This window comes from Sapajus apella, unplaced genomic scaffold (assembly GCF_009761245.1).
Source record: "Sapajus apella isolate SASKATOON/1434 unplaced genomic scaffold, GSC_monkey_1.0 scaffold35, whole genome shotgun sequence".
Taxonomy (NCBI): domain Eukaryota; kingdom Metazoa; phylum Chordata; class Mammalia; order Primates; family Cebidae; genus Sapajus; species Sapajus apella.
Genome location: NW_022436975.1, coordinates 3,895,094 through 3,919,458, shown reverse-complemented (window position 1 = coordinate 3,919,458; position 24,365 = coordinate 3,895,094). Strand labels below are relative to the sequence as shown.

Sequence of the window (24,365 nt, the reverse complement as noted above, 5' to 3'; positions counted from 1 at the left end):
AAAATCGCTCAACCCGGGGGGGAGAATATCAAAGTGCGGAATGAAAAACCCCCCCCATATGCCTGAGGGTAAAAGTGCTAAACCATAGAAAAAAAAAAAAAAAAAAAAAAAAAAAAAAAAAAGCTTACAGCAGAATTTAGTGCAGTGGAACATACACATCCCCTATGACCTAGCAGTTCCACTTTCAGGCATGTACACAGCAGAAATGCACACACGTATGCACCAGAGGATGTGTTCTTGTCTTTGCAGCAAGATTATTTCTGGTAGCTCCACACTGAGAACTATTCAAATCTCCGACAATGAGAGTAGAGAAATAAGCTGATGTATGGAATACCATAACTGCAACATGGATGGATCGCAGAAACATTCTGAGAAAAATAATCTAAATGCTGGGAATTGCATAGTTCTATTTTATCCTCGAAATAAATTTAAAAAGAGATAGCAGAAACATATGTGGTATTGAGGTCAAATGTTGCTTACCTTTGGTGAAAGAGAGGCCATTGGAAACTGCAGGAGGAACCTCTGCAGGCCTGGCAATGATTTTGTCTTTTTGTTTTTCCTGGGCAGTAATCACACAGCTGTGTTCACTTTCGGGCAAGGCATTGTGCTGTCTATCACGATGCCTGCACTTTTTCGGATGAATGTTGTATTTCAATGAAGGCTTATTAAATAAACAATGGCAAACCACAGGGACACTTGGACATCCTTCTTCTGTTTTGCCTTTTATCAGATGAAGATACTCTGCTGCTTCAGTTTTTCTAATACTTATGTTAATAAATTTATTGTATCTAGCAGATGATATGCAATGTTTTTGTGAAAAGAAAGAAAATGCATAATTACGTGGCTAACCTTAAACAGACATTCGTTTTCCCTAAAAAAAATTTGAATTAAAAATTTATGTTCAAAAAAGGATGCCCTTAATTAGTAGACAAAGTAGATCAGTAAAATTAAAGACTAGGAAGAGCCAGTCAACCACTTTCTAACGCAGTGACTGCAGCCTTATTTGCCTACGGAAGTGTAACAGCTGCAATGCATAAAATCACGCAGCTGACTTTTGTTTGCTTTGTGCTGGAGGCGTTTGATCACGGATCGGAAATGAGGTAGGAAAGTGCGTTGTACCACTCCTTTTCTGCTCTAACCTGTGTGAGCAGGGAGCCAGCCCTGTGCATGGTTGCCGTGGGGCAAGACACATGGATTGGTCAAGTTTAGCATCACAATGCTTAATAACTTCAAAACTCATGGGATGCCATGAGCAAGTGGGAGCTGATAGTCCAGGAACAGGGGGGGACTCAGTGGACGGAAAATTGCTCAGAGGAAACATTAGGGGAAAGAGGAACTAAGGGCGAACCTATTTAGCAGGATTCTTGGTGACGATCAGTCACCTGAGAAATGATGGGGATGAGAAATTTCAGATGTCAAGGGTGGGAGGTGCTGGTTAAACTTTTACTTACCAGGGTTCTTGCTAAAATTGGACAATGTAGAGATGGACAAGGAAATCTAAAAGTCAGGTCTAGCTGGAAAAGAGCTCAGGAGAACCTGAGCAGAGTTTTGTTAAGAAGATCGGGGGATGGAGGCAGCAAACCACATTGCCATGTATGTACCTATGCAACAATCCTGCATGTTCTGCACATGTACCCCAGAACCTAAAGTGCAATAAAATATATAAAGAAGAGAGTCTTTGTCAATACCCACCTTCACTTCATTTCTTCTCTAGGCACTGCTTCTGAGGTTGGTGAATTGGATGGGGCAGGTAAAGATAAGCACAGAGAATCAAAATAGGAAACATCAGGAAAATTTTTTATCTTCTCAGATGTGCATCGATGAAATTCACCTTCCCAAAACAGTAGATACAGTTTGGCCCCAGCTCACTCCCCCAACCTTAACACTTAATAGAGTTAGAATAAAGCCAAAATGCTGATAAGCAAATATGGCCACATGATTTTATTTAATTTTGTGACAGAGATACTAGTCATGATGTAGAGCATGTAAAAGAGGCTGGATGTAGCTAATTGTTAATTTTAAGATATAAATTGATTATTTATGCTTATATCCTTGAGTCTTAAGAAAAATGCCTCCATCTTTCCCCTGTATTGCAGAGATCATCGTATTTTCTCTCTTCACACGTGGGCTCTTTGCTGACTACGTATTCAGTGGTTCTGGTGACTAGACAGTCCCTGGCTGGTGCTTTTCTCGGTCATAATTTCTCTGGTCATAACGAGGGAAATGAGTATAGCCAAGGCAGCATGGAGGGAGCCGAAGCCAGTGCAGGACTGCTCTGGTGGAGGGAGCGGGAAAAGCACGGCGGCCTGGATCTTCTCCTCCTGCCGCCACCTTCCGTCATCTCCCAGGGGGCAGGGTCTTGTAAGTGCCCGTCTCTGTGATCCTGCCCCAGACATGTAGAAATGGCCGGCTGAGCAGCGGCCACAGCAGCACCCATTGGGACTTTTGATCAGCAAAACTGTGCTGGCCAGTAAGCAACAGGCAGAGTTGGCACGTTTCCACATGATCCCACATGTGCACGGTCACATCAGTTACTGTTCTTCATCTATAGGCATCTGTTGTCAAAAATTATTGTGCCTTTTCTTTTTTTTTTTCTTGGAGTCTTGCTCTGTTGCCCAGGCTGGAGTGGAGGGGTGCGATCTCGGCTCATTGCGACCTCTGCCTCCCAGGTTCAAGCGATTCTCATGCCTTAGCCTCTGGAATAGCTGGGATTACAGGCACCCACCACCATGCCTAGCTAATCTTTGTATTTTGAGTAGAGACAGCGTTTCACCATGTTGGCCAGGCTGGTCTTGAATTGCTGACCTCAAGTGATCCACCCGCCTTGGCTTCCCAAAGTTCTGGGATTATAGGCATGAGCCACCGTGCCCGGCCTGTGCCATTATTTTTAAATTTAAAATATTTGGTTCACAAATAAAAATTGTATGCATTCAAGGTGTATAACATGCTGATTTGATATATGTATACATTGCGTGCTGATAATGAGTACGTTGTCTATTACTTTGATTTCTTCATAGTTAAATATTTATTTTTATGGATTTCTCCTTAGCATTTGTCATCTCTAACTAAGCAAACTAAAAAAAATCAAAAGTACACAGATGAAAAAATACCCATATAGTGGTAGACACAGATATGTAAATCTTTAAAACAGACGGTTGTATAAATGACACTCTGACTTACGTTTGCCCTTTCTCACTGAAATATTTCAAAAAAATGTATTGGATTCACAGTTAGGTAAAAAGAAAGGTTTTATTTGTCAAACTCATTATTATTGTATGGTGATTAAAGTTTATCTTTTGTTTTGCAGATTCTTGCATAACAACAAATTATCTAAAATCCCGGCTGGGAGCTTTTCTAATCTGGATTCATTAAAAAGATTGTAAGTGAAAACAAGTACATAAACATAGAAATCTTATAATTTTCTCTAAAATAAATTCCAAACAATGGTTGGTTTCCTTCTCCTGCTTTTGACTGTGAAAGACATTGCAATGCTTGCATGTTAGGGAGAAAATGGTTTGTTAACTGCAGAGCGATAGAGAGCCCAGATAGTCTACTGGTCTTTCATGTATTCTCTTAGAAGTGGCCTTCAAAAGGAGTATCAAAAATAGAAGTTTTCCTCAGTTCTCTGTAATATCCTTGCTGCTTAAATCTAAAGACTCCCAAGAGTTCTTTTTCCTTTAACTTTTTTATGAGAAAAGAGATGTGAAATATTTCAAAAAAGCCTGACTCCTCTGGCCAGGCTTCAGTTTTCCCTGTTGTATGGAGCTGTCTTCCTTCTTATTTCCTCCTACATTAAGCAAAACACAACCAAATCCCCATGCTTACATGGTCTCTGTTCTCCATGGCTCCCTGCTCTGGTCTGTGGGCCGGTGGTCCCTCACTTTTTTTTCTGCCTGTATCTCCACCCTCCTTTGTTCCAGCTCTCTCCTCACTCCCATCTGTGTGTAGCCTTCTGCACTGTTGATGTTTTTATTTTGTGGTTACCCACCTCCCTCACTAATCCTCAGCCCCAAGCCCAAGAATAAGTTCTGGTTATTGGAAAAGATCAGATGCCTGCTTCCCAGATGGCAGTCAGAGAGCACATGGTGGGAAACTCACACAGGTGTATCCATCACCTGCCGTGCAGTCTGTGTTAGTCTCTTCTCACACTGCCAATAAAGACATACCCATGACTGGGTAACTTATAAAGAAAAAAGTTTAATGGACTCAGAGTTCCTCATGGCTGGAGAGGCCTCACAATCATGGCAGAAGATGAAGAGAGAGCAAAGGAATGTCTTACATGGCAGCAGGCAAGAGAGCCTGTTCAGGGAACTCCCACTTATAAAGCCGTAAGATCTCATGAGACTTATTCACTACCATGACAGTAGTATGGGGGAAACTGTTATTCAGTTATCTTTGCCTGGCCCCACCCTTGACATGTAGGGATTTTTACAATTCAAGATGAGATTTGGGTGGGGACACAGCCAAACCATATCAGAGGCTGATAGAGTTTGGACATTGTTCCCTCTAAGTCTCATGTTGAATTGTAATCCCCAGTGTCAGAGGTGGGGCATGATGGGAGGTTCAAGAAGGCAGATCCTTCATGGCTTGGTGCTGTCCTCCCAACATTGAGTTTGTGGTCTTGAGATCTGGTCATTGTAAAGTGTGGCACCCTCAACCCTTTCCCCTGCTTTCACCATGTGAAGTGCCTCCTTCTACTCCTCCATGAGTAAAAGCTTCCTGAGGCCTCCTCTGCAGCTAACACTGGCAGTATACTTCCTGTACAGCCTACAGAACCATGAGCCAATTAAATCTCTTTTCTTATAAATCACCCAGTCTTAGGTATTTCTTTACAGCAATGCAAGAATAGCCCAATACAGAGGCCACTTTTGTTGTGGTTGCTTTTCTAACATTGCGTTCCTAGACACGTCCATGAGCAAGAGAATGCTATGATTAAGTAAAAATCTGCGCCCTGAGGAAAATAAATCCAGGCCCAATTGATGCCTGGAAATAATGCTCGCAATCTTTGACTTTAAGGAATCACGCATAATCAAAGAGACATTTATAATGGAGGTATATACCATACATCTCTTTGACGATCTGTTTTATTTTATGAGGAACAATATGCTAGACAGAATAATCCACTCCTAATCCTTTTCGTCAAGTCCTTATTTCCTGCTTTCTTGGTAATTTTCATGTCAGGCATGCATAATGCTGCTTCCCAGTCTTCTTGATGTGCTTTGATTGTATTCAAACCCTCAGAGGTCTTGGTTGATGACCATCTCTCTCTCTCTCTCTCTCTCTCACTCTCTCTCTCTCTCTCTAAAAGGGTACAAGTGCAGATTTGTTACATGGATATATAGCATGGTGGTGAAGTCTGGGCTTTCAGTGTGACCATCACCCTAATAATGTGCGCTGCACCCATTAGGTAATGTCTCATCCCTCACCCTCACTCCACCCTCCCACTTTTCGGAGTCTCCAGTGTCTATTATTTCACTCTCTGTCCTCGTGCATGCATTATTTAACTCTCACTTGTAAGTGAAAACATGAGATATTTGACTTTCTGTTTCTGAGTCATTTCATTAAAGATAATATCTTCCAGTTCCATCCATGAGGACTCTGCTTTTCGCCGAAGTTTCCTTGCTTGTCAGAACTGGCTGCACCAACTATTTGGAATAACACATCCATTTGTTCCTGTTTATCAATCCTATGTGGGAAATGCAAAATGCATGTTGGTGGTGGGAGAAATATTGTGTATTATTTTCTACCTGTCCACTTTCTCTCTCTCCCTTTTTTTTTTTTTGGATTTGTTGTATCAGTTATGGTTAGAGTCACTGTCTTTGTATATTTGTAATTATAATTCCCATGCAGTGTTTCTTGTCTACATAAATTTCTATCTGGGTCATTCTGGCTTTCTATGACTCAGAGAAAGTCTGGAAGTGCCAGAGCCCTTACATTTTTTTCTAATCTCTTTTTATTATTTTTTTCCGGTTAAATCTTAGTAGCTGCTTTTTTGTTCCAGCCTCTTACAGTTACTGAAACAGCATTCACTCCATTTCTGGAACACACATATGAAAAAAATAAATGCCAGTAAAGAGGCCGAGAGAGCCCTCCTTACAGTGATGTGCCAGCATACCCCTTAAATGCATGCACTGTGCTTATTCCAAATGTTTTAAGGTGATTGTTTTAGTTTGTTATGTTGATGAAGTATCTTTATTTTATGAATTTATTTTATGGGAAACTGACATACAGATGACTTGAGCAAATTGCTCAAGGTCCATGAAATCCCAATGGGTCCAAGACGGGGTGGAAACTGGGCACCTGTGTATTCCAAATCCTCAACTTGTGTCCTATTCAGGCTACAATTCAGATGAGAACAACAGAACATGGGAGAGTGATAGAGGGTTACACCTACTATTAAATAAATCCACCTTCAACAATAAAGTTTTTCAGCTGAGGAGTGTTCATTCACTGATAGCATGTGAAGGCAGAGAAACCCGTGAGAATTCTGCCCTTGACTCCAGGCGTGGCACTTTGAAGGTCACCTGATGCTGAGCTCTCCGTCTGTACCATAGCCTTTCCAACTAACCACACTTCTCACAAGTGGACGGTCAAAATCAATAAACTGTCCTTTTAAAAGTATTTTTGGATCTTTAAGTGAAAGGGATTGTGTAAGTACAAGCGATGTGTTTCTCTGTTTTCAAATAGAAAAGATTAATTTACCTGGCACCCCTTGTTTCCTTTGGAATTTTTACCTGAGCACAGAATATATCCAAGTGAGTAACTATTTTAGTGCTGTGATTCTTGACTGAATACCATCAGAGGGGCGTTTATTTATTATACTTGATATGATATTTGATGTAAGAGCACTTTCAAAATGGAAAACAGTAAAATGATAATGATTTTAAACATACTGTGTTTAATATTTAATATAGTCTAATAAAGATTCATAAGAACCACCTTCCTTATTGATATACTCTATTGCTTCTTAGTTTTCAATATTGATGGCTCTAAATTACAGGCAGCATTTTGAAATTGTCTTCTCATGATAAATTTGAAAATTATTTCTAAAGATTCCTCAGATTATCACATAAAAGTATAATTCTGCTACTAGATTATTTTCCAAACATAAAAGGTGAAAATCTGTATCCTTCCGTTACTTTCTTCGGTGTTTTGCATCTCCAGTATGGATGAATATCTTAGGTTGAAAATAATAATTAGAAATGAAATCTTGTGCTCAGTGTTTATCAAAACACACAGCATGAGAATGCATAAGGGAAAGTAAGACTGTGGACTGACTGAAGGAAGGTGATGAGTAAGCAGTGATGACTTCTGGGAAATGGGGCAATTGCACAGTGAGGCGGCCATGCTCGGGATGCTCCCAGGAGATGTGTACTCACATCCTTGCTTATGTTCAACTTAGAGGTACATCATGGTGATGCTGAAGTGTGAACTTACTCCTTTATATTTAACGACTGTCCATTCTTTTTAAATAAATTTACCAGAAATTAAAAAATAATTTTAATAAAATTACCGGAAATTAAACTCAAAATGTGAAAGTGAACTTTGAACGTAATACTGCTGAAATAGATGTTTCATAGCTACATAGCTGGTATAACAAATCAATCAGTGAAAAGGAACAGCCAGGGCCAACGGAACCAACAGGGCTCCCCTGAACAAGTACTAGTTGACTTTTACGACTTATACCTCACTCCAGACAGGCTGACAGAACTCCCTGCTTTACCTATGGCTTTCTTTTCTCACATTACTGTGAAGTCTTGTTGGAAACATGAACCAAATCATATCTATATGATTAACTAATTTTTCAATTAAGTGCATTTTCCCCCTTTATTTAGCAATTTAAAGCTACTAAATATAGCTATGATTTTCAGGGTAATATAATAAAATTTAGATACAGTTTTAAAAATTAATCTTATGAATTGGGTATCTGCAAAACATTTTATAAAACTGTCAGATAATAAATCTTTCTTAAATTTATTAAAATTTATACATTTTAAGAAGTGCTTTGATTTGTAAATCTAGGGAATAGCACAATTTCTTTATTTTCAGGTTTGCCTGTTCCAGTAACGTGATACTGATGCAAATTTCTAAATTAACACAGCTAGGTGATTTTTTTACTTGCAAATTGATATCTTAAGATTTAATTTGTGTTTGTGTGTTTGTTTTCCTGTGTTTGTAAGAACTTCTTGTGCATGAATAATTTTCATTAAAAGTTATTAAAATTATGGCATTTTGTATTCTCCTCCAGCCACATAGGATGCTACTTCTTACAATCAGGTATAAGCAATCTAACACCAATCATAAATACGTTCACATTACCCTTTCATTGCTGGACTTTCTTGCATAGAGTGTGACCTGACTGCCACTGTAGACAGACTTATAAATTCCACTTAGCAAAAGCTCCCTTTTTAACCCATTGGGGGAAATGAAAAAAGGTATTAATCACTTTTGTACCTTTTTGCTACACATCTTTTGACAAGAATGGAGGTATATACCATAAATCTCTTTGGCGATCTATTTTATCTCATGAGGAACAATATGCTCGACAGAATTAGTGAAGTATAGAAAAACTTGGCAAAATGAGTAACTGGTGTGCCTAGGTTAGGAAATACCATAAAGAAATGAAAAGAGCCGCCACTTTTCTATTACAGTCCGCTAGTGACAATTCCAGAGGGGGACCTTCTAACTGGGACTTTGAGCACAATAAAATAAGAAAGCTTGTCTTCTATCCTGTAAGGCAAATGGAAACACAGAGAACACATGCCTATCCATATTGATGCCGAGAGGAGTTTACAAAAGGAAAAGCCAGCCTCCTGGGGGAGCTGCGTGGATCACACATCACATTTATAAGCCTCCTTTGGGCAGCAAAGCTTCTACCACTTTTTTGAGTAATCCAAAAATATTGAAATCTCACCGCCACCTCTACATCACAGCTTCCCTATTTTGTAACACATCAACAAACCGAACTGTAACGCTTCAGTACTTACAGCTTTTTTGTTTGTTTTTGTTTTTGGGAGAGGATCTCACTCTGTTGCCCAGGCTGTAGTGCAGTGGTGCCTTGATAGCTCACTGCAGCCTCCAACTCCTGGGCTTGAGTGATTCTCCCATCTCAGCTTCCCAAGTGGCTGGGACTGCAGACGAGTGCCACCATGCCTGGCTAATTAAAAAAAAAAATTGTAGACACAGCCATAAAAGAGAATGAAATCATATCCTTTGCCCAGCATGTATACAACTAAAGGCCATTGTCCTGAGTTAATGAAGGAACAGTAAACCAAACACCATATGTTCCCACTTATAAGTGGGAGCTAAACATCGGGTACTTAGTTATAAAAATGACAACAAGAGATGCCGGGGACTACTTAGTACCCCGTGGAAGGGAGGGGTGGATGAGGGTTGGAACACTGCTGAGTACTATGTTCAGTACTTTGGTGATGGGATAAATAGTACCCCAAACCTCAGCATCATGCAGTACACCCAGGTAACAAACTTGCACATGTACCCTCTGAATCTAGAAGAAAAGTTAAAACTATAAAGAAATTAAAGAAGATTTTTATCTGTGGAGATGGAGCCTTGCTAGGATTTCCAGGCTGGCCTCAAAGTGCTGGTCTGGAGTAATCCTTTTGCCTAGGCCTCCCAAAGTGCTTGAATTAAAGGCGTGAGTCAGTGCACCTGGCCATACTTACAGTTTTAATTCTACATTTCTCTAAAACAAATAAGGATTCATTTTATCTCACAATTATTTATTTATGATAGACATAGTGCACATTAAGGGGAAACTGCTTTTCCAGTATTAAAGTGGCTTCTCAAAAACATTGTTAATATGAAAATGTGTCTACTCTGTGCAAGATATGCAATGAGGTAATTATTAAAATCTGTTAATTGGTTAATAGATATCCTAGAGTCAAAAATGTAACAGACAAGGTAAATCAGAGGAAATTAAATGTTACTACTCAAAAGGTTCATCATAGAAATGAATAGTCCCTTTTAACAGTTGTACTTCTTGCCTGCATGCCTAGGCGTCTGGATTCCAACACCCTGGTTTGTGACTGTGATCTGATGTGGCTGGGGGAGCTTTTACAAGGCTATGCCCAACACGGACACACCCAGGCTACAGCTACCTGTGAATATCCCAGGAGACTCCATGGGCGAGCAGTTGCTTCAGTAACAGTAGAGGAGTTCAATTGCCGTATGTAAATTTCGATGTATACATAAGATAGAAATGTGTCTCATTTGCTCTCTTTCTGTAAAGGTTTATTATACAATATTGCATTTTAGAAGAGTGTGTTATCTGGAAGTGTTTGTTAGGATAAAAGTATGGCCAATTTCCTTTCCATCAGCTACATTTTCATTTAAAGAAGTTTTTATCAACATAAACTGTAAGAGCTGAGAGAGTCTTTGAGGAACATTTAATCTAATTTCCATAATTTCAGAGGAGGAATATTGAGAAAGCCGATTTTCAACAACGTCACCAGAAGTGGTGTCCAACATTAAAATCTCCACCTATTCCTTGGTATATGTCTTAGTGTTCATAATCAATAATTTAAGGTTTTCAACTTTAAATCAAATATTGCTAATAGTAGTTGCTGAGAGAGCCTTTCAACAAACCCAGTAATTGATTTTTAAACGTATAATGGGACCATGAATATGACTAAAATAATTAACATCGGTTTTACCATTTCTCTGCAAATTTTTAAATAATGCAAACATTGGATTTAATAAGCATATGGTCATATTCTGACAACCTTACTAAAGCAATAGGCTTTACCTAAATAATTTATTATGGCTGCTTACAGTATTATTTGATTTTAACTTAAAGCTTTTCATATGACTATAAGAATGTATCTCTATTACTATATATGTAGGTTTAAATAGAAATAAGTGAATACCTTTGTGTGTGTGTGTTGTGTGTGATAATTCAGTTTCCTGGAGATTCATTCACATGATTGTTGTAATTATAGCCGAAATTTGCTTTCCACTCTCTCGTTGGAAAGCCGTTTTTTGAATTTCTCTAAGCAGGCAATAAAAAATCATATCAATATAATTCATTTCTACTCAAATTGAGAAGAAAGTGGACTTGGTCTTTACTGCCAAATAATTATCAAGCTTATCCATAACTCTCATCTTTACTGCTTCTGGTTCAAACCACAGTCCAGTTTTGCTGGATTCCTTTCCATCTTAACTGATATCCCAGCTTTCATTTTTCTTGCTCCTTTATGTTTGGGAAAATTGTTTAAAAACACATCTTATTACATCATGTTTTCACCCATAACCCTTATATAGGTTCCTACCTTAAACAAAAGCACAAAGTTCTTAATGCGGTTGACCCATTTTATACGGTCTTTCCCGGCTACACTCCACTCCTCAATTACTTACTCATTTCTCTTCTCAGTGTTGTAGCCACCTCAGTGTGCTTCATTCTTGGAAGTTCATAAGGCTTTCTTCAACCCAAGAGCTTTTTGCATGCTGTCTTTCCTGCCTGCAATGTTCTGATTCCAATTCTTTTAATGGTCCTCTTCTTAAATATGAATTACGGGGAAAGCCTTCATTTAAACCCCCTTTTCACTGGCCTTCCATACAGAATCAGGTCCCTTTTTATAATCCATCAAAATATTGTTTATTTTCCATCTAAGCATTTGTCACATATGTTAATATGTATTTGTGTGTGTGTGTGTGTGTGTGTGTGTTTATTTTCAATTGCTCCAATGAAGCTGTGAACCCCTGGGTACAGAGACCTTGTCTATTTTAATCACTGTTTCATCACTACTCCTAGTGCTTTGTCAGGCACATAGCTGATGTTGAATTATTTTAAAAAATACACAAATGGATAGAATCATTTTTCTAAAAAGAATAAAGCCAAGATATTAATTATATGGACTTTTAATGAAATAAGCAAGATTACTAAACGTCTACAGAATGTTCTACAGACCTAATAGTAATGGTTAATGACAGAAAATTTCAAATAAGTGCATTATTTGAAATTTAATGCACTTATAAAAGGAAGAGTTTTGTTATTTAGAAAGCTTTAAAAATAATTAGGTGAAACAATGGAAAATTAAAAGTCCCTTTTGTACATTGTTCTTTATAATTTAAGTTCATTAATATTACCTGATTCATTACAAAATCAATCACTCCATCTTCTTCTTAAAGTAATTTAAGTGTTTTTATGTTTTATCACTCCATTATTATTGAAGATGGAATAATTCATTTATACAGACAAGAATTTTGCTCAACCAGGTTTGCGGTTTAGACATATCACTCCTTGTAAATTGTGTAAAGTGGGTAGTTGGGTGCTTAGATGGCTATATATAGAATAGAAACAATGCCTACAAAATTGCAAGCTCAATTTAAGTACGTGCTTTGAAAAATTGACCCATAAAATCAAACTCCTTCCATAAATATGGTTGTATTGAGCTCCTGGAAATAAAAGCACAGAAAAACGGACTTAACTTACTTCAATGGAGATTCCTTTGTGTAGTCAATCTTTCAAACTTCTAAAGTTTAAGTCAAATACATGTCTAATATTTAACCTAGTACATGTATTACTGGGTAAATGCAGCTTGATGTGTTAAATTCTAATGTAGAAATAAATTTAAATTGTCTATATCTTTTCCTCAGCATCTTAGAAGGCCATACTTTTGTATCTTTGAAAAATATAATAACAATTATTTTGTTTCAGAGAGCCCCCGAATTACTTTTGAGCCCCAGGATGTGGAGGTACCATCAGGAAATACTGTCTATTTCACCTGCCGGGCAGAAGGAAACCCAAAACCTGAGATTATTTGGATACACAACAAGTAAATACTGAGCATGTACATGCATTGTGATTCTCTTTCTGATTTCAGTAATATATTAAACTCAATTCAACTCTTTACCTAGAGAAGAAATTACTAAAATTATCAGAGTTTCTTAAATATCAAATTCCTTTTAACTGTCATCTTTTGACTTGCTCAAGCTATCTAAAGTCCTTTTCCTTAAAACTTATACATTTCCAGACATCAGTGTTTCGGAAACTGACTAAACTCATTCTGTATTATTTCTAGAATGAAATGTTGGAATTAATAACAAACCAGTTTGTTTTAAAGCTGAATATAATTTGACATGGCCTCACTAAGTTATTTCAGATTTAAACCGATACTTCATAGTTAACATTGCAATTTTCCTATGGTAAATCAGTATGGATTATTTAAGTAAACTGGCAATGAATGACATGCAAAATTATTTAAAAGGCTAGTCATTTATTTTTATGCTCAGGGTACTGTTTGATAAAACATAAAACCAATGTGTGTGATGTCCAAAAACCTGTGAGCGTAAAATTAAATAGTATTAACAATCTTTTAAAAAGTTAAATGTGATCACCATTCTAACTTGTGTGAGATGGTATCTCATTGTGGTTTTGATTTGCATTTCTCTAATGACCAGTGATGATGAGCTCTTTTACACATGTTTGTTGGGTGCATAAGTGTCTTCTTTTGTGAAGTGTCTGTTCATATCTTTCACCCACTTTTTGACGGGATTGTTTGTTTTGTTCTTGTAAATTTGTTTAAGTTCCTTATAGATTCTGGGTATTAGCTCTTTGTCAGATGGAGAGATTGCAAAATTTTTCTCCCATTTTGTAGGCTGCCTGTTCACACTGATGATAATGTCTTTTTCTGTGCAGAAGCTCTTTAGTTTAATGAGATCCCATCTGTCATTTTTGGCTTTCATTGCCATTGCTTTTGGTGTTTTAGTCATGAAGTCTTTGCCCATGCCTATATCCTGAATGATATTATCTAGGTTTTCTTCTAGGGTTTTTATGGTTTTAGGTCTTAAGCTTAAGTCTTTAATCCATCTCAAGTTAATTTTTGTATAAAGTGTAAGAAAGGGGTCCAGTTTCAGTTTTCTGCATATGGCTAGCCAGTTCTCCCAACACCATTTATGAAGTAGGGAATCGTTTCCCCATTGCTTGTTTTTGTCAGAGATCAGATGGTTGTAGATGTGTGGCATTATTTCTGAGTCCTCTGTTCTGTTCCATTGGTCTATATATCTATTTTAAAACTGAACTCGTAGTTGACTTAAAATAGAAACATAAGATGCATTATATACCTAATACAATTCAATGATAGCAGTTGGACAATTATATTATCATTAGTTATATTACTGATAATTAGCATGACTTTCATGTATCCCTTCCATTCTTGCACAAACTTCACTGATTTTTTTTGTCACATGTATAATCAACTCTGATTTTTTTGCTTGTCTGTATAAAATACTCTAAAACATTATAAGTAGTTTTTTTTTTGCTTTTTCTATATAATTTGGATTTATAATTGTAGCCAGAAGCTCAGCCATGTGTTTTAAATTCTTGTAAAAAGTCTAGTAAGTGTAGCTTAAAAATACCTTGTATAGAAGGCAATTGTGAATACTGTTAAATCTGGAATCTAGCCCAGGAAAAGACTTCAATTGAAAGAAGTGTTCAATTTATTTCCATCTTAAGATTGCTCAAATGTGCTTGAGAAACAGAAATCACTGCTTGTAACGTCTTAAAACTGCTTTTTCTGCCTTCTTAAAAATTTAAATTTTAAAATGATGTGTTCAAGGTTACAAAGGTACTGACTAGTATGTAGAAAGAAACAAGTAAAAAATCACATTGCCTGTCTTAACTTATAAAAGTTTCAAATATAGTGACTAAAGAAGCTAAGATGTATTTGAAAGAAAAACAAAAAGATCTAAAAAGGAAGAATAGAATAAAAAATGTATTGGTAAAATGTTAAAATGTCAATTATTTTATATCAAAAAATTAAAGATGAAAGGGAAGAGTTTATGATAAGAAACGTTTAACATATTTAACATAAGGAACTCTTAACTTACTGATTATTTACTGTATAGTGCTTTTCATAGAAACATAATATATGTCCTGAAAGTGCATGTAGCATCAAGTGTGGTATAGCAAGTAATTTGAAACAAACGTCTATTCAACATGAACCAGGCTGAGAAAAATTACCCCAACTCAGAAGCTACCCTTGTATGCCTTCAATATCTTTATCTTTTTCTACTCCCCTGCAGAGGACCTGGATTCAGGATTTTAGAGGAGTGCATTAAAAACTGACTAGACACAATCAGAGGTAGAATTCGAGGATTAGAAGTTAGGTTTGTGAGAATAACCGGATTTAAGTGTGGTTAAGAGACGTGGAGACTATAATACAAAGGTCTGGTGTCTATCCAGTAGAAGTTACAGAAAGACAGGTAGGAAAGAATGAGCTAAGGGCAACATTTGAAAAGGCAACGATAGAATTGTCCAGAAATTTTAAAAAGTCACAAAATTTCAGAATGAGAATTATATTGATTCCAAAATAGGATTTAAAAAATAAATCTAAACTTTTTATTGTGATAACAACATTGAAAGTCAGGGATAAAATATTTCATTCCCAAGTAATGCACAGGTTACCTTCAAATGTATAGCAGTTACACTTGCAGTAAAATTTACATCAGACAGAAGATAATGAAATATATTTAGAATGTTATGGGAAAATAACCAATTTCCTTCAATTTTGTATCCAGCTAAATTATCTAACAAGGTAAAATAAAAACATTTTGAGGCAAAGAATAGAGCTTTACTCAGGAATATTTGCTGAAAGAACTACAAATAAATGTGTTTCAGTAAGTAGGAATTTGATCCAATAAGAAAGATGTGATTTGCAAAATGCAAAGGTAAACAAAGAAAGTTTTAAACATGTTGATAAATATGAATAAACTTAGGTTGTTATATTAAGAATTGAACAACTTTAAAATAGGAGAAAGTAGAAAGACAATATTATTAGAAGAATTATAAGGAGAGAGAATGTAGTTAAATTATTTTACCTACCACAATTTTGAGGTGGAGAATGATACTATGAATTCCGTTAAGTCAAGAGTGAATGTTAACAATTAAGATGAAATACTAACAAATAGAAAGATCTCTCCGTATAGGAGAAGAAAAAAAGTAGATCAAGAAAACTGGATCAATCCAACAAAAGGGAAGCAGGGATAGATTTAAAAGGCAGAGAAAAGGCTTGGGAAAGAGAAAACATAAAATAGCTCATCAGAAATAAATTTAAATGCATTAGTGAAAACAATAGTCTCTTGAAAGACGTAATATTGAATTTTAAAATCCAGCTATATGCTATTTACAATAGGTATACCTGAAACATTATGACACTGAGAGGTGGAAGGTCGATAGGTATACAAATGTATCGACCAAGTTACACTGATCAAGATAAGGATGATGTAAGAATATTATAGTGTAATCGCAAATCATTAGATCATACTTAACAATAAAAAATGCAATTCACCTGAATTTAAAATACATGAACCTTTATATACCTAACAAAATAGCTGCTGAAGAATAAAACAAGATTGAGAAAATTATAGGGATGAATTGACATAAATCCAACTACAGTGAGAATTTTTTTTTTTTAATTTTACTTTTGGTTCTTCGGTACACGTGTAGATCTTGCAAGATTGTTACATAGATATACACATGCTATGGTAGTTTGCTGCATCCATCCCCCATCACCTGCATTAGATATTTCTCCTAATGTTATTTAATACTGCTTTCCCAGAAAGATTAGGAACAAAAATTAGTAGCAAATTCTAAACAGAGCTTAGAACACTGACGATATCTGCTGCATACAAAGCTAAACCATACTGTCTTTTCAAGCAACTATAGAACACTTGTCAACATTGATCACATGAAAAACACAAAATCTACACTCATATCCAAGAATCAATTTCATAAAAATCCCTTTCTTTTGTTATAAACACATTTTAGAAAATATTAGCTTTTCTCTGCAGCCCCAAACAAGACCTGTTATTTTTTGACTTTTTAATGAAAGCCATTTTGATGAGTGCTAGATAGTATCTTATTGTGGTTTAGATTTGCATTTCTCTGATGATTAGTGATGATTTGTCAAGATAATTTTAGAGATCCTTTATACCCCTCAGTAGGAAAATAAAATGATTTCCAGGACTTAATAAGTAATTTTTAAATAACTGAATAGATTCAAAGATGAGAGAAACCTTCCAGGTTGAGGAAAGAATAATCAAAAGCTCAGAACGAAAATAAATGAAGGTTAGTTTCAGGAAAGTGTGTAGAGCATATTTGTGAGAATTAAGGTTTTACCTTGTGGAGAAATAGAAAAAGACTGCATAATATTGGCAAAGCTAGTCACTTTGGCTTTCAGTTTATAAACTTTGAGAACCATTAGAAGATGTTGAGCAAGACAATGACTTGATGAAAAGAGACTTAAAAACAAGCCATAGTTTTCTATTTCCTTTTCAACTTTTATTGTAGATTCTGGGGGTACAAGTGCAGGTTTGTTACAAAGGTGTTGCATGAGGCTGAGATTTGGAATACAACTGAATCGTCACCCAAGAAGTGGGCATAGTAACTGACAGGTAGTTTTTCAATCCTTATCTCTCTCCCTACCTCTTCATTATGTATTCCCTAGTGCCTAGTGTTCCATCTTTATGTCCATGTGTACCCAATGTTTAGTTCCCACTTACAAATAAGAACACGCAGTATTTGTTCTGTTGCTGTTGTTGTTCCTGCATTAGTTCACTTAGGATAATGGCCTTCAACTGCATTCAGGTTGTTGCAAAGAACATGATTCCTTTCTTTTTTATGGCCACATAGTGTTCCAAGGTGTGCATGTAGCACATTTTCTTTATTCTGTTCATTACTGATGGGAACCTCTGTTGGTTCTATGTTTTTACTATTATGAATAGTGTCTTTTTAGTAGAAGAACTTATTTTCCTGTGGGTATCCAGTAATGGTGTTGCTGTGTTGGATGATAGCTCAACTCTTACTTCTTTGAGAAATCTCCAAACTGCTCTCCACAGTGACTGAACTAATCTACAGTTCAAACAGTGTAGAAGCATTAGCTTTTCTCTGCAGCCCCAACAAGACCTGTTATTTTTTGACTTTTTAATGAAAGCCATTCTGACAAGTGCTAGATGGTATCTTGTCATGGTTTTGATTTGCATTTCTCTGATGATTAGTGATGATGAGCATTTTCTTCATAAGTTTGTAGGCTGTCTGTATGCCTTTCTGTGAGAAGTGTCTGTTCTTGTACTTTGTCAGCTCATTTGTGTTTTGTTTGTTGATTTGTTTAAGTTCCTTGTAGACTCTGGGTATTAGGCTTTTGTCAGATGCATAGTTTGTGAATGCTTTCACCCAGACTGTAAGTGTCTATTTACTCTGTTGATAGTTTATCTTGCTGCACAGAAGCTCTTTAGTTTAATTAGGTCTCACTTGCCAATTTTTGTTTTCGTTGCAATTGCTTTGAGAACTTAGCCATAAATTCTTTGCCAAGACTGATGTTGAGAAGGGTAATTCTTAGGTGTTCTTCTAAGATTTTTACAGTTTGAGGTCTTATATTTAAGTCTTTACTACAGTGAGTTGATTTTTGTATATGGTGATATATAAGTGTCTCGTTTTATCTTTCTGCATATGTATAGCCAGTTATCCCAGCAGCAATTATTGAATAGAAGTCCTTTCTCCATTGCTTATTTCTGTTGACTTTGTTGAATATCAGATGGCTGTAGAGGTGTAGTTTTACTTCTGGGTTCTCTATTATGTTCTGTTTGTCTATGTTTCTGTTTTTGTACCAGCATCATGTTTTGCTTAGTGTAGCCTTGTAGAGTACTTTGATGTTGGATAATGTGATGTTTCCAGCTTTGTGTTTTTTGCTTAGGATTGTTTTGGCTACTCAGGCTCTTTTTGTGTTTCATATGAATTTAAGCATAGTTTTTTTCTAAACCTGTGAAAAATGACATGGGTGGTTTGATAGGAATAGCATCTAATTCGTAAATTGCCTTGGGCAGTATGGCTATTTGAACAATATTGATTCTTCCAACTTATGAGCATAAAGTGCTTTTTTATTTATTGGTGTCATCTGTGGTTTCTTTCAGCAATGTTTTGCAGTTCTCCTTATAGCAATATTTCACTTGCCTGGTTAGATATATTCCTAGGTCTTTTTTCTTTTTGTGGCTATTGTAAATGGGATTACATATTTGATGTGGCTTTCAGCTTGAACATTATTGGTGTACATAAATGCTACTATTTTTTGTACATTGATTTTGTATCCCAAAAATTTACTGAAGTTCTTTTTCAGTTCTAGGAGATTTTGGTGAAGTGTTTGGAGTTTTCATGGTATAGAATATCATCAGCAAATAGAGATAGTTTGACTTTTTCTTCTCCTATTTGGATGTCATTTGTTTCTTTCTGTTACCTGATTTCTCTGGCTAGGACTTCCAGTACTATGTTGAATAGGAGTGGTGAAAGCAAACATCCTTGTCTTGTTCTGGTTGTCAAGGGGAATGCTTCCAGGTTTTGCCCATTCAGTATGGTATCAACTGTGGGTTTGTAATTGATAGCTCTTATTATTTTGAGGTACATTCCTTTGATGCCTAGTTTGTTGAGGATTTTTTTTTAATCATGAAGGAATGTTGAACTTTATTGAAAGTTTTCTCCACATCTACTGAGATGATCATATAATTTTTAAAAATTCTGTTTATCTAATGAATGAGGTGTATTGATTTGCAGATGTTGAACCAATTTTGTATCTCAGGAATAAAGCCTACTTGGTCATGGTAAATTAACCTTTTGATATACTGCTGTGTTCAGTTTGTTAGCATTTTGTTGAGCATTTTTGGATTTATGTTCATCAGGGTTACTGGCACATGGTTTCCTTTTTTATTTTTGTTGTGTCTCTGCTAGGTTTTAGTATCAGGATGATGTTCATTCCATAGAATGAGCTAAGGAGGAGTCCTTCTTCCTTGATGTTTTTAGAATACTTTCAGTAGAATTGGCACAAGCTCTTCTTTGTATGTCAGGTAAAATTTGTCTGTGAATCCATGTAGTCCAAGGCTTTTTTGATTGGAAGGATTTTTATTATGCAATTTCAGAACCTATTATTACTATTTATACTTCAAGTTCTGGAATATATGTGTAGAACGTGCAGGTTTGTTACACAGGTATACACACACTATGGTGGCTTGCTGCACCCATCAACCCGTTATCTACATTAGGTATTTCTCCTAATGCTATTCCTCCTCTAGCCTCCTGCCCCCCACAGGCCCTGGTGTGTGATGTTTCCCTCCCTGTGTCAATGTGTCAGAACTCATTATTTATCTGTTCAGGGTTTCATTTCTTCCCAGTTTAATTTGGGAGGTTGTATGCTTATGGGAATTATCCATTTCCTCTAGATTTTTTTTAGCTTGTGTGCATAGAGGTATACATAATAGTCTCTCTGTGTCTTTTATATTTCTGTGGGAACTGTTGTAGTATCATCTTTGTCATTTCTGATTATGCTTATTGGGATCATCACTTTTTTTCTTTGTTAATCTAGCTAATGCTCTATCAATCTTGTTTATCCTTTCAAATAACCAACTTTTGGTTTCTTTGATTTTTTTTGGTATGGATTTTGTGTCTCAGTTTCATGTAGTTCTGCTCTGATTTTAGTTATTTCATTTAAAAAAAATTATTTAAAAAATAGAGATGGCATCTCACTCTGTCACCCAGGCTAGATTACACTGATGCAATCATAGCCTACTGCAGCCTTGACTGCCCAGGCTCAAGTGATCATTCTGCCTCAGCCTCCTGAGTAGCTGAGGCTACAGGTGCAGGCTAGCACACCGAGCTAATATTTTCACTTTTTGCAGATATAGGGTCTTGCTAAATTGCCTAGACTGGTCTCAGATTCCTGGACTCAAAAAGTCCTCTTGCCTCAGTCTCTCAAAGTGCTTGGGTTACAGACCTGAGCTACTGTGTTCAGTCAGTTATATTTTTTTCTTCTGCTTCTCTTTGGGGTTAGTTTATTCTAGTGTTCTTTTAGTTTTTTTCGACTGTTAATTTGAGATCTTTCCTAACTTATTCATATAGGCATTTAGCTTTATAAACTCTCCTCTTAACATTGCTTTTGCTGCATTCCAGAGATTGTGGTATGTTGTACCTCTATTTTCATGAATTTCAAATAATTTTTTGATTTTTGTTTTAATTTTGTTGTTTATCCAAAAGTCATTCAGGGGTAAGTTGTTTAATTTTCGTTTTTTGAGATATATTCTTGTTATTCATTATTATTTTTATTACACTGTGGTCCGAGAGTATGGTTGGCATGATTTTGATGTTTTTGCATTTATTGAGACTTACTTCATGTCTAAATATGTGGTCATCTTCCATGTACAGATGAGAAGAATGTATATTTTGTTATTATTGGATAAACTGTTCTATCGCTATCTATCAAGTCCCATTGAGCAAGTGTCAAATTTAAGTTCAGAATTTCTTTGCCTTCTTGATGAACTCATTATCATTAAGTAATGCCCTTATTTGTCCTTTTATTTTTTATAATTTATGGTTTAAAGTCTGGTTTATCTTATATAAGAATAGCAACCTTCTTCCCTTTTTTGTTTTCCAATTGCATAAGAAATCTTTCTCCATCCTTTTACTCTGAGCCTTTGAGTGTCATTACATGTGAGATGAGTCTGTTGAAGACAGCAAAAGATTGGGTCTTTTTAAAAATCCAGTGTGCAGCTTTGTGCTTTTTTAATGGCCATTTAGACATTTACAGTCAAGATTAATATTGATATGTGATGTTTTGATCTTGTTGTTTAGCTGGTTGTTTGGTAGGCTTGATTGTGTAGTTGCTTTATAGCATTTATCTATGGGCTATATGCTTAAATATATCTTGGTGGTAGTAGGCATCATTGTTTTGTTTCCATGTTTAGAACTCCCTTAAGGTTCTCTTATAAGGCTGTTCTAGTGGTAACCAATTCCCTTAGCATTTGCTTGTCTGGGAAGGATTTTATTTATCCTTCACTTACAAAGTTTAGTCTGGCTGGATATGAAATTCTTGCTCGGAATTTCTTTTCTTTAAGCATGTTGACAATAGGTCCCCAATTTCTTCTGGCTTGCAAGGTTTCTGCTGAGATTCCTTTAAGGTTTTGTTTTTGTTTTTGTTTTTTTCCATGCTGACTTCACAAAATCTGCTGACTATGTGTCTTGGGCATCTTGTATAATATCTCACAGGGATTCTCTGAATTTCTTGAATTTGCATGCTGATGTCTCTAGCAATATTGGGGAAATTTTTGTGGTCTATATTCTCAAATATGTTTTCCCAGTTGTTTACTCTTCTTCATTTTCTCCCAGGAATGCCAATGAATTGTAGGTTTGGTCTCCTTATATAATCTCCTATTTTTCAGAGATTTTATTACTTCTTTTTAATTCTTTTTTCTTTCTTTTTATCTAACCGGGTTGATTTGAAGAACCAGTTTTTGAGCTCTGAGATTCTCTCTTCAGCTTGATCTGTCCTGTTGTTAATGCTTCCAACTGTATTATAAAATTCCTGTAGTGAATTTTTCATTTCCAGAAGTTCAGTTTTGTTCTTTCTTAAAATGTCTACATTATCTTTCAACTATTGGATCATTTTATTGGCTCCCTTGGATTAAGTTTCAGCTTTTTCTTTATCTTGTTGAGCTTCCCTGCCATCCAGATTCAGAATTCGAAGTCTATCATTTTAGGCATTTCAATCCGGTTAGGATCCATTGCTGGGGAACTATTGCAGTCATTTGGAAGTAATAAGATGCTCTGACTTTTTTAATTGCCAGAGTTGTTGCACTGATTCTTACTCATTCCAGAGGGCTGGTGTTCCTTTATCTCTTTGAAGTTGCTGTCATTTGTATGGGGTTTTTGTTTTTATGTTCATTATTTCCCTTGAGGGTTTGTTTCTGTATGCTTTCTGAATATAAGGCATTTCTGTGGGAACTTAATTTGTGGCTAGATTCTTGCATTGTGTTTCATGGGTGATATGTGCTGAAATGATTTTTGTTTGGTGGTGTAATTTCGGGCTGCAATTCAGTAGTTGGTGCTTAAGAGTAAGGGCTCACAGACTCTTCCTCAGCTGTTTTTTTTTTTTTTTTTTTTTTTTTGTATTTCAGCTTGTTCTTGTTTGCTACAGTGCTCTGGGGTGGGGGAGACAGGGAGTGAGAGATATACTTCCTTGGCAAGTCTATTTCTGGGCCTTGGGGGACCTCCACCTCTAATCACTGTTGACACACCTATACATTTTCTTAGGCCCAAGTGGTCCCTGACAGGCTGTGCTACCCCCACTATTAAGGGAAACCCAAGCCAAAGGTTAGGTTATCAGGAGACTCGCAGCTCCCTAGGGGCCCATTGGTCCTTTGTGCTTTGTGATATGTCTATGGGTGGTATATTGCCACCCAGACATATCACAAAGAAGGTCAAGGGCAGAGGACCCCTGGGCATGGTAGAGTTGTTTTGGATATGCAGCTGGTGTAGTGCCCACGGCTTGGGTATTTTTGCCCAGCAGATCGTTAAGGGGACTGCCCAGCTTGTGATCCCTTGACTAGGTCTCCTTCTGGTGGCTTCCCTGTAGCTGACCTGATCAGCTCATTTAGTCTCAAGCCTTCTGCACCCAGATTGCTGGGCTGTCAGGTGTTTCAGGCCATGGAGCTCCTTAAGGCAGAGGCTGTGGCTAACAGAAAGGCCACACCCTTCCCAGACCAGCCCTGTGCAGGGAGGCAAACCCATCTCCTTTGCCAGAATGAAAATCTGCATCTCACTCTTCTCAGTGTTCTGAGATTGGGGGTTCCTTTCCTGTTCAAGCCCTGGTCACAGATCTCAGCTTGATATTCTTCAGCTGTGTGCCTGCACCCTGGGTGGCTGGGATTGGTCCCATGGTTTTGTCCTTTAGCCCCATGGGGTCAAGCACTGGTGGTACTGGGGTAGCTGTAGTGCTTTCAGGCTGCTGGCAAAGCACTCAGGGTGGGCAGTGGAAGCTGTGTTGTGTGCATGCTCTTAGGGAAGCAGCCAGGTGGGGGCCTTGAGAGTGTCCAGAGACAAAGGAGCATGCAGATCAGATTGGCCCCAGTCTTGTGGGTAAGACAGCCCTGCTGTATCCCAGCCCAGCAGAACAAGGTGGAGAGGCTGGGGGCATGGGCTCTAGGGTCACATTTTGCGGGAGTTGCCGCATGTACATGTAAAATCTGGGCTCTGTGCAGGCTCAAGCTCTGCCTCTGCCTTCTCTCTGGCAGATTTCTCTGCCAATTAAAATGTCTATCGGGGACTGGGTGCAGTGGCTCATGTCTGTAATCCCAGCACTTTGGGAGGCCAAGGTGGTTGGATCATGAGGTCAGGAGATTGAGACCATCCTCGCCAACAGTGAAATCCCGTCTCTATTAAAATACAAAAAATTAGCCAGGTGTGGCGACACATGCCTGTAGTCTCAGCTACTCAAAACTACTCAGGAGGCTGCGGCATGAGAATGGCTTGAACCTGGGCAGCAAAGGTTGCAGTGAGCCGAGATCGTGCCACTGCACTCCAGCTTGGTGAC

General features: G+C 37.1%; 1 protein-coding gene across 2 annotated transcripts in view; it reads left to right on the top strand.

The window, feature by feature from the left end:
• PXDNL (peroxidasin like) overlaps window positions 1-24,365 on the top strand; it is a 458,440-nt gene that overhangs the window by 278,353 nt on the left and 155,722 nt on the right. For both annotated transcript variants that reach the window (XM_032296051.1, XM_032296052.1), the window contains exons 6-8: window positions 3,308-3,379; window positions 10,017-10,186; window positions 12,677-12,794. In XM_032296051.1, coding sequence (XP_032151942.1) covers window positions 3,308-3,379; window positions 10,017-10,186; window positions 12,677-12,794 — 360 coding nt within the window. The remainder of the gene's footprint in view (window positions 1-3,307; window positions 3,380-10,016; window positions 10,187-12,676; window positions 12,795-24,365) is intronic.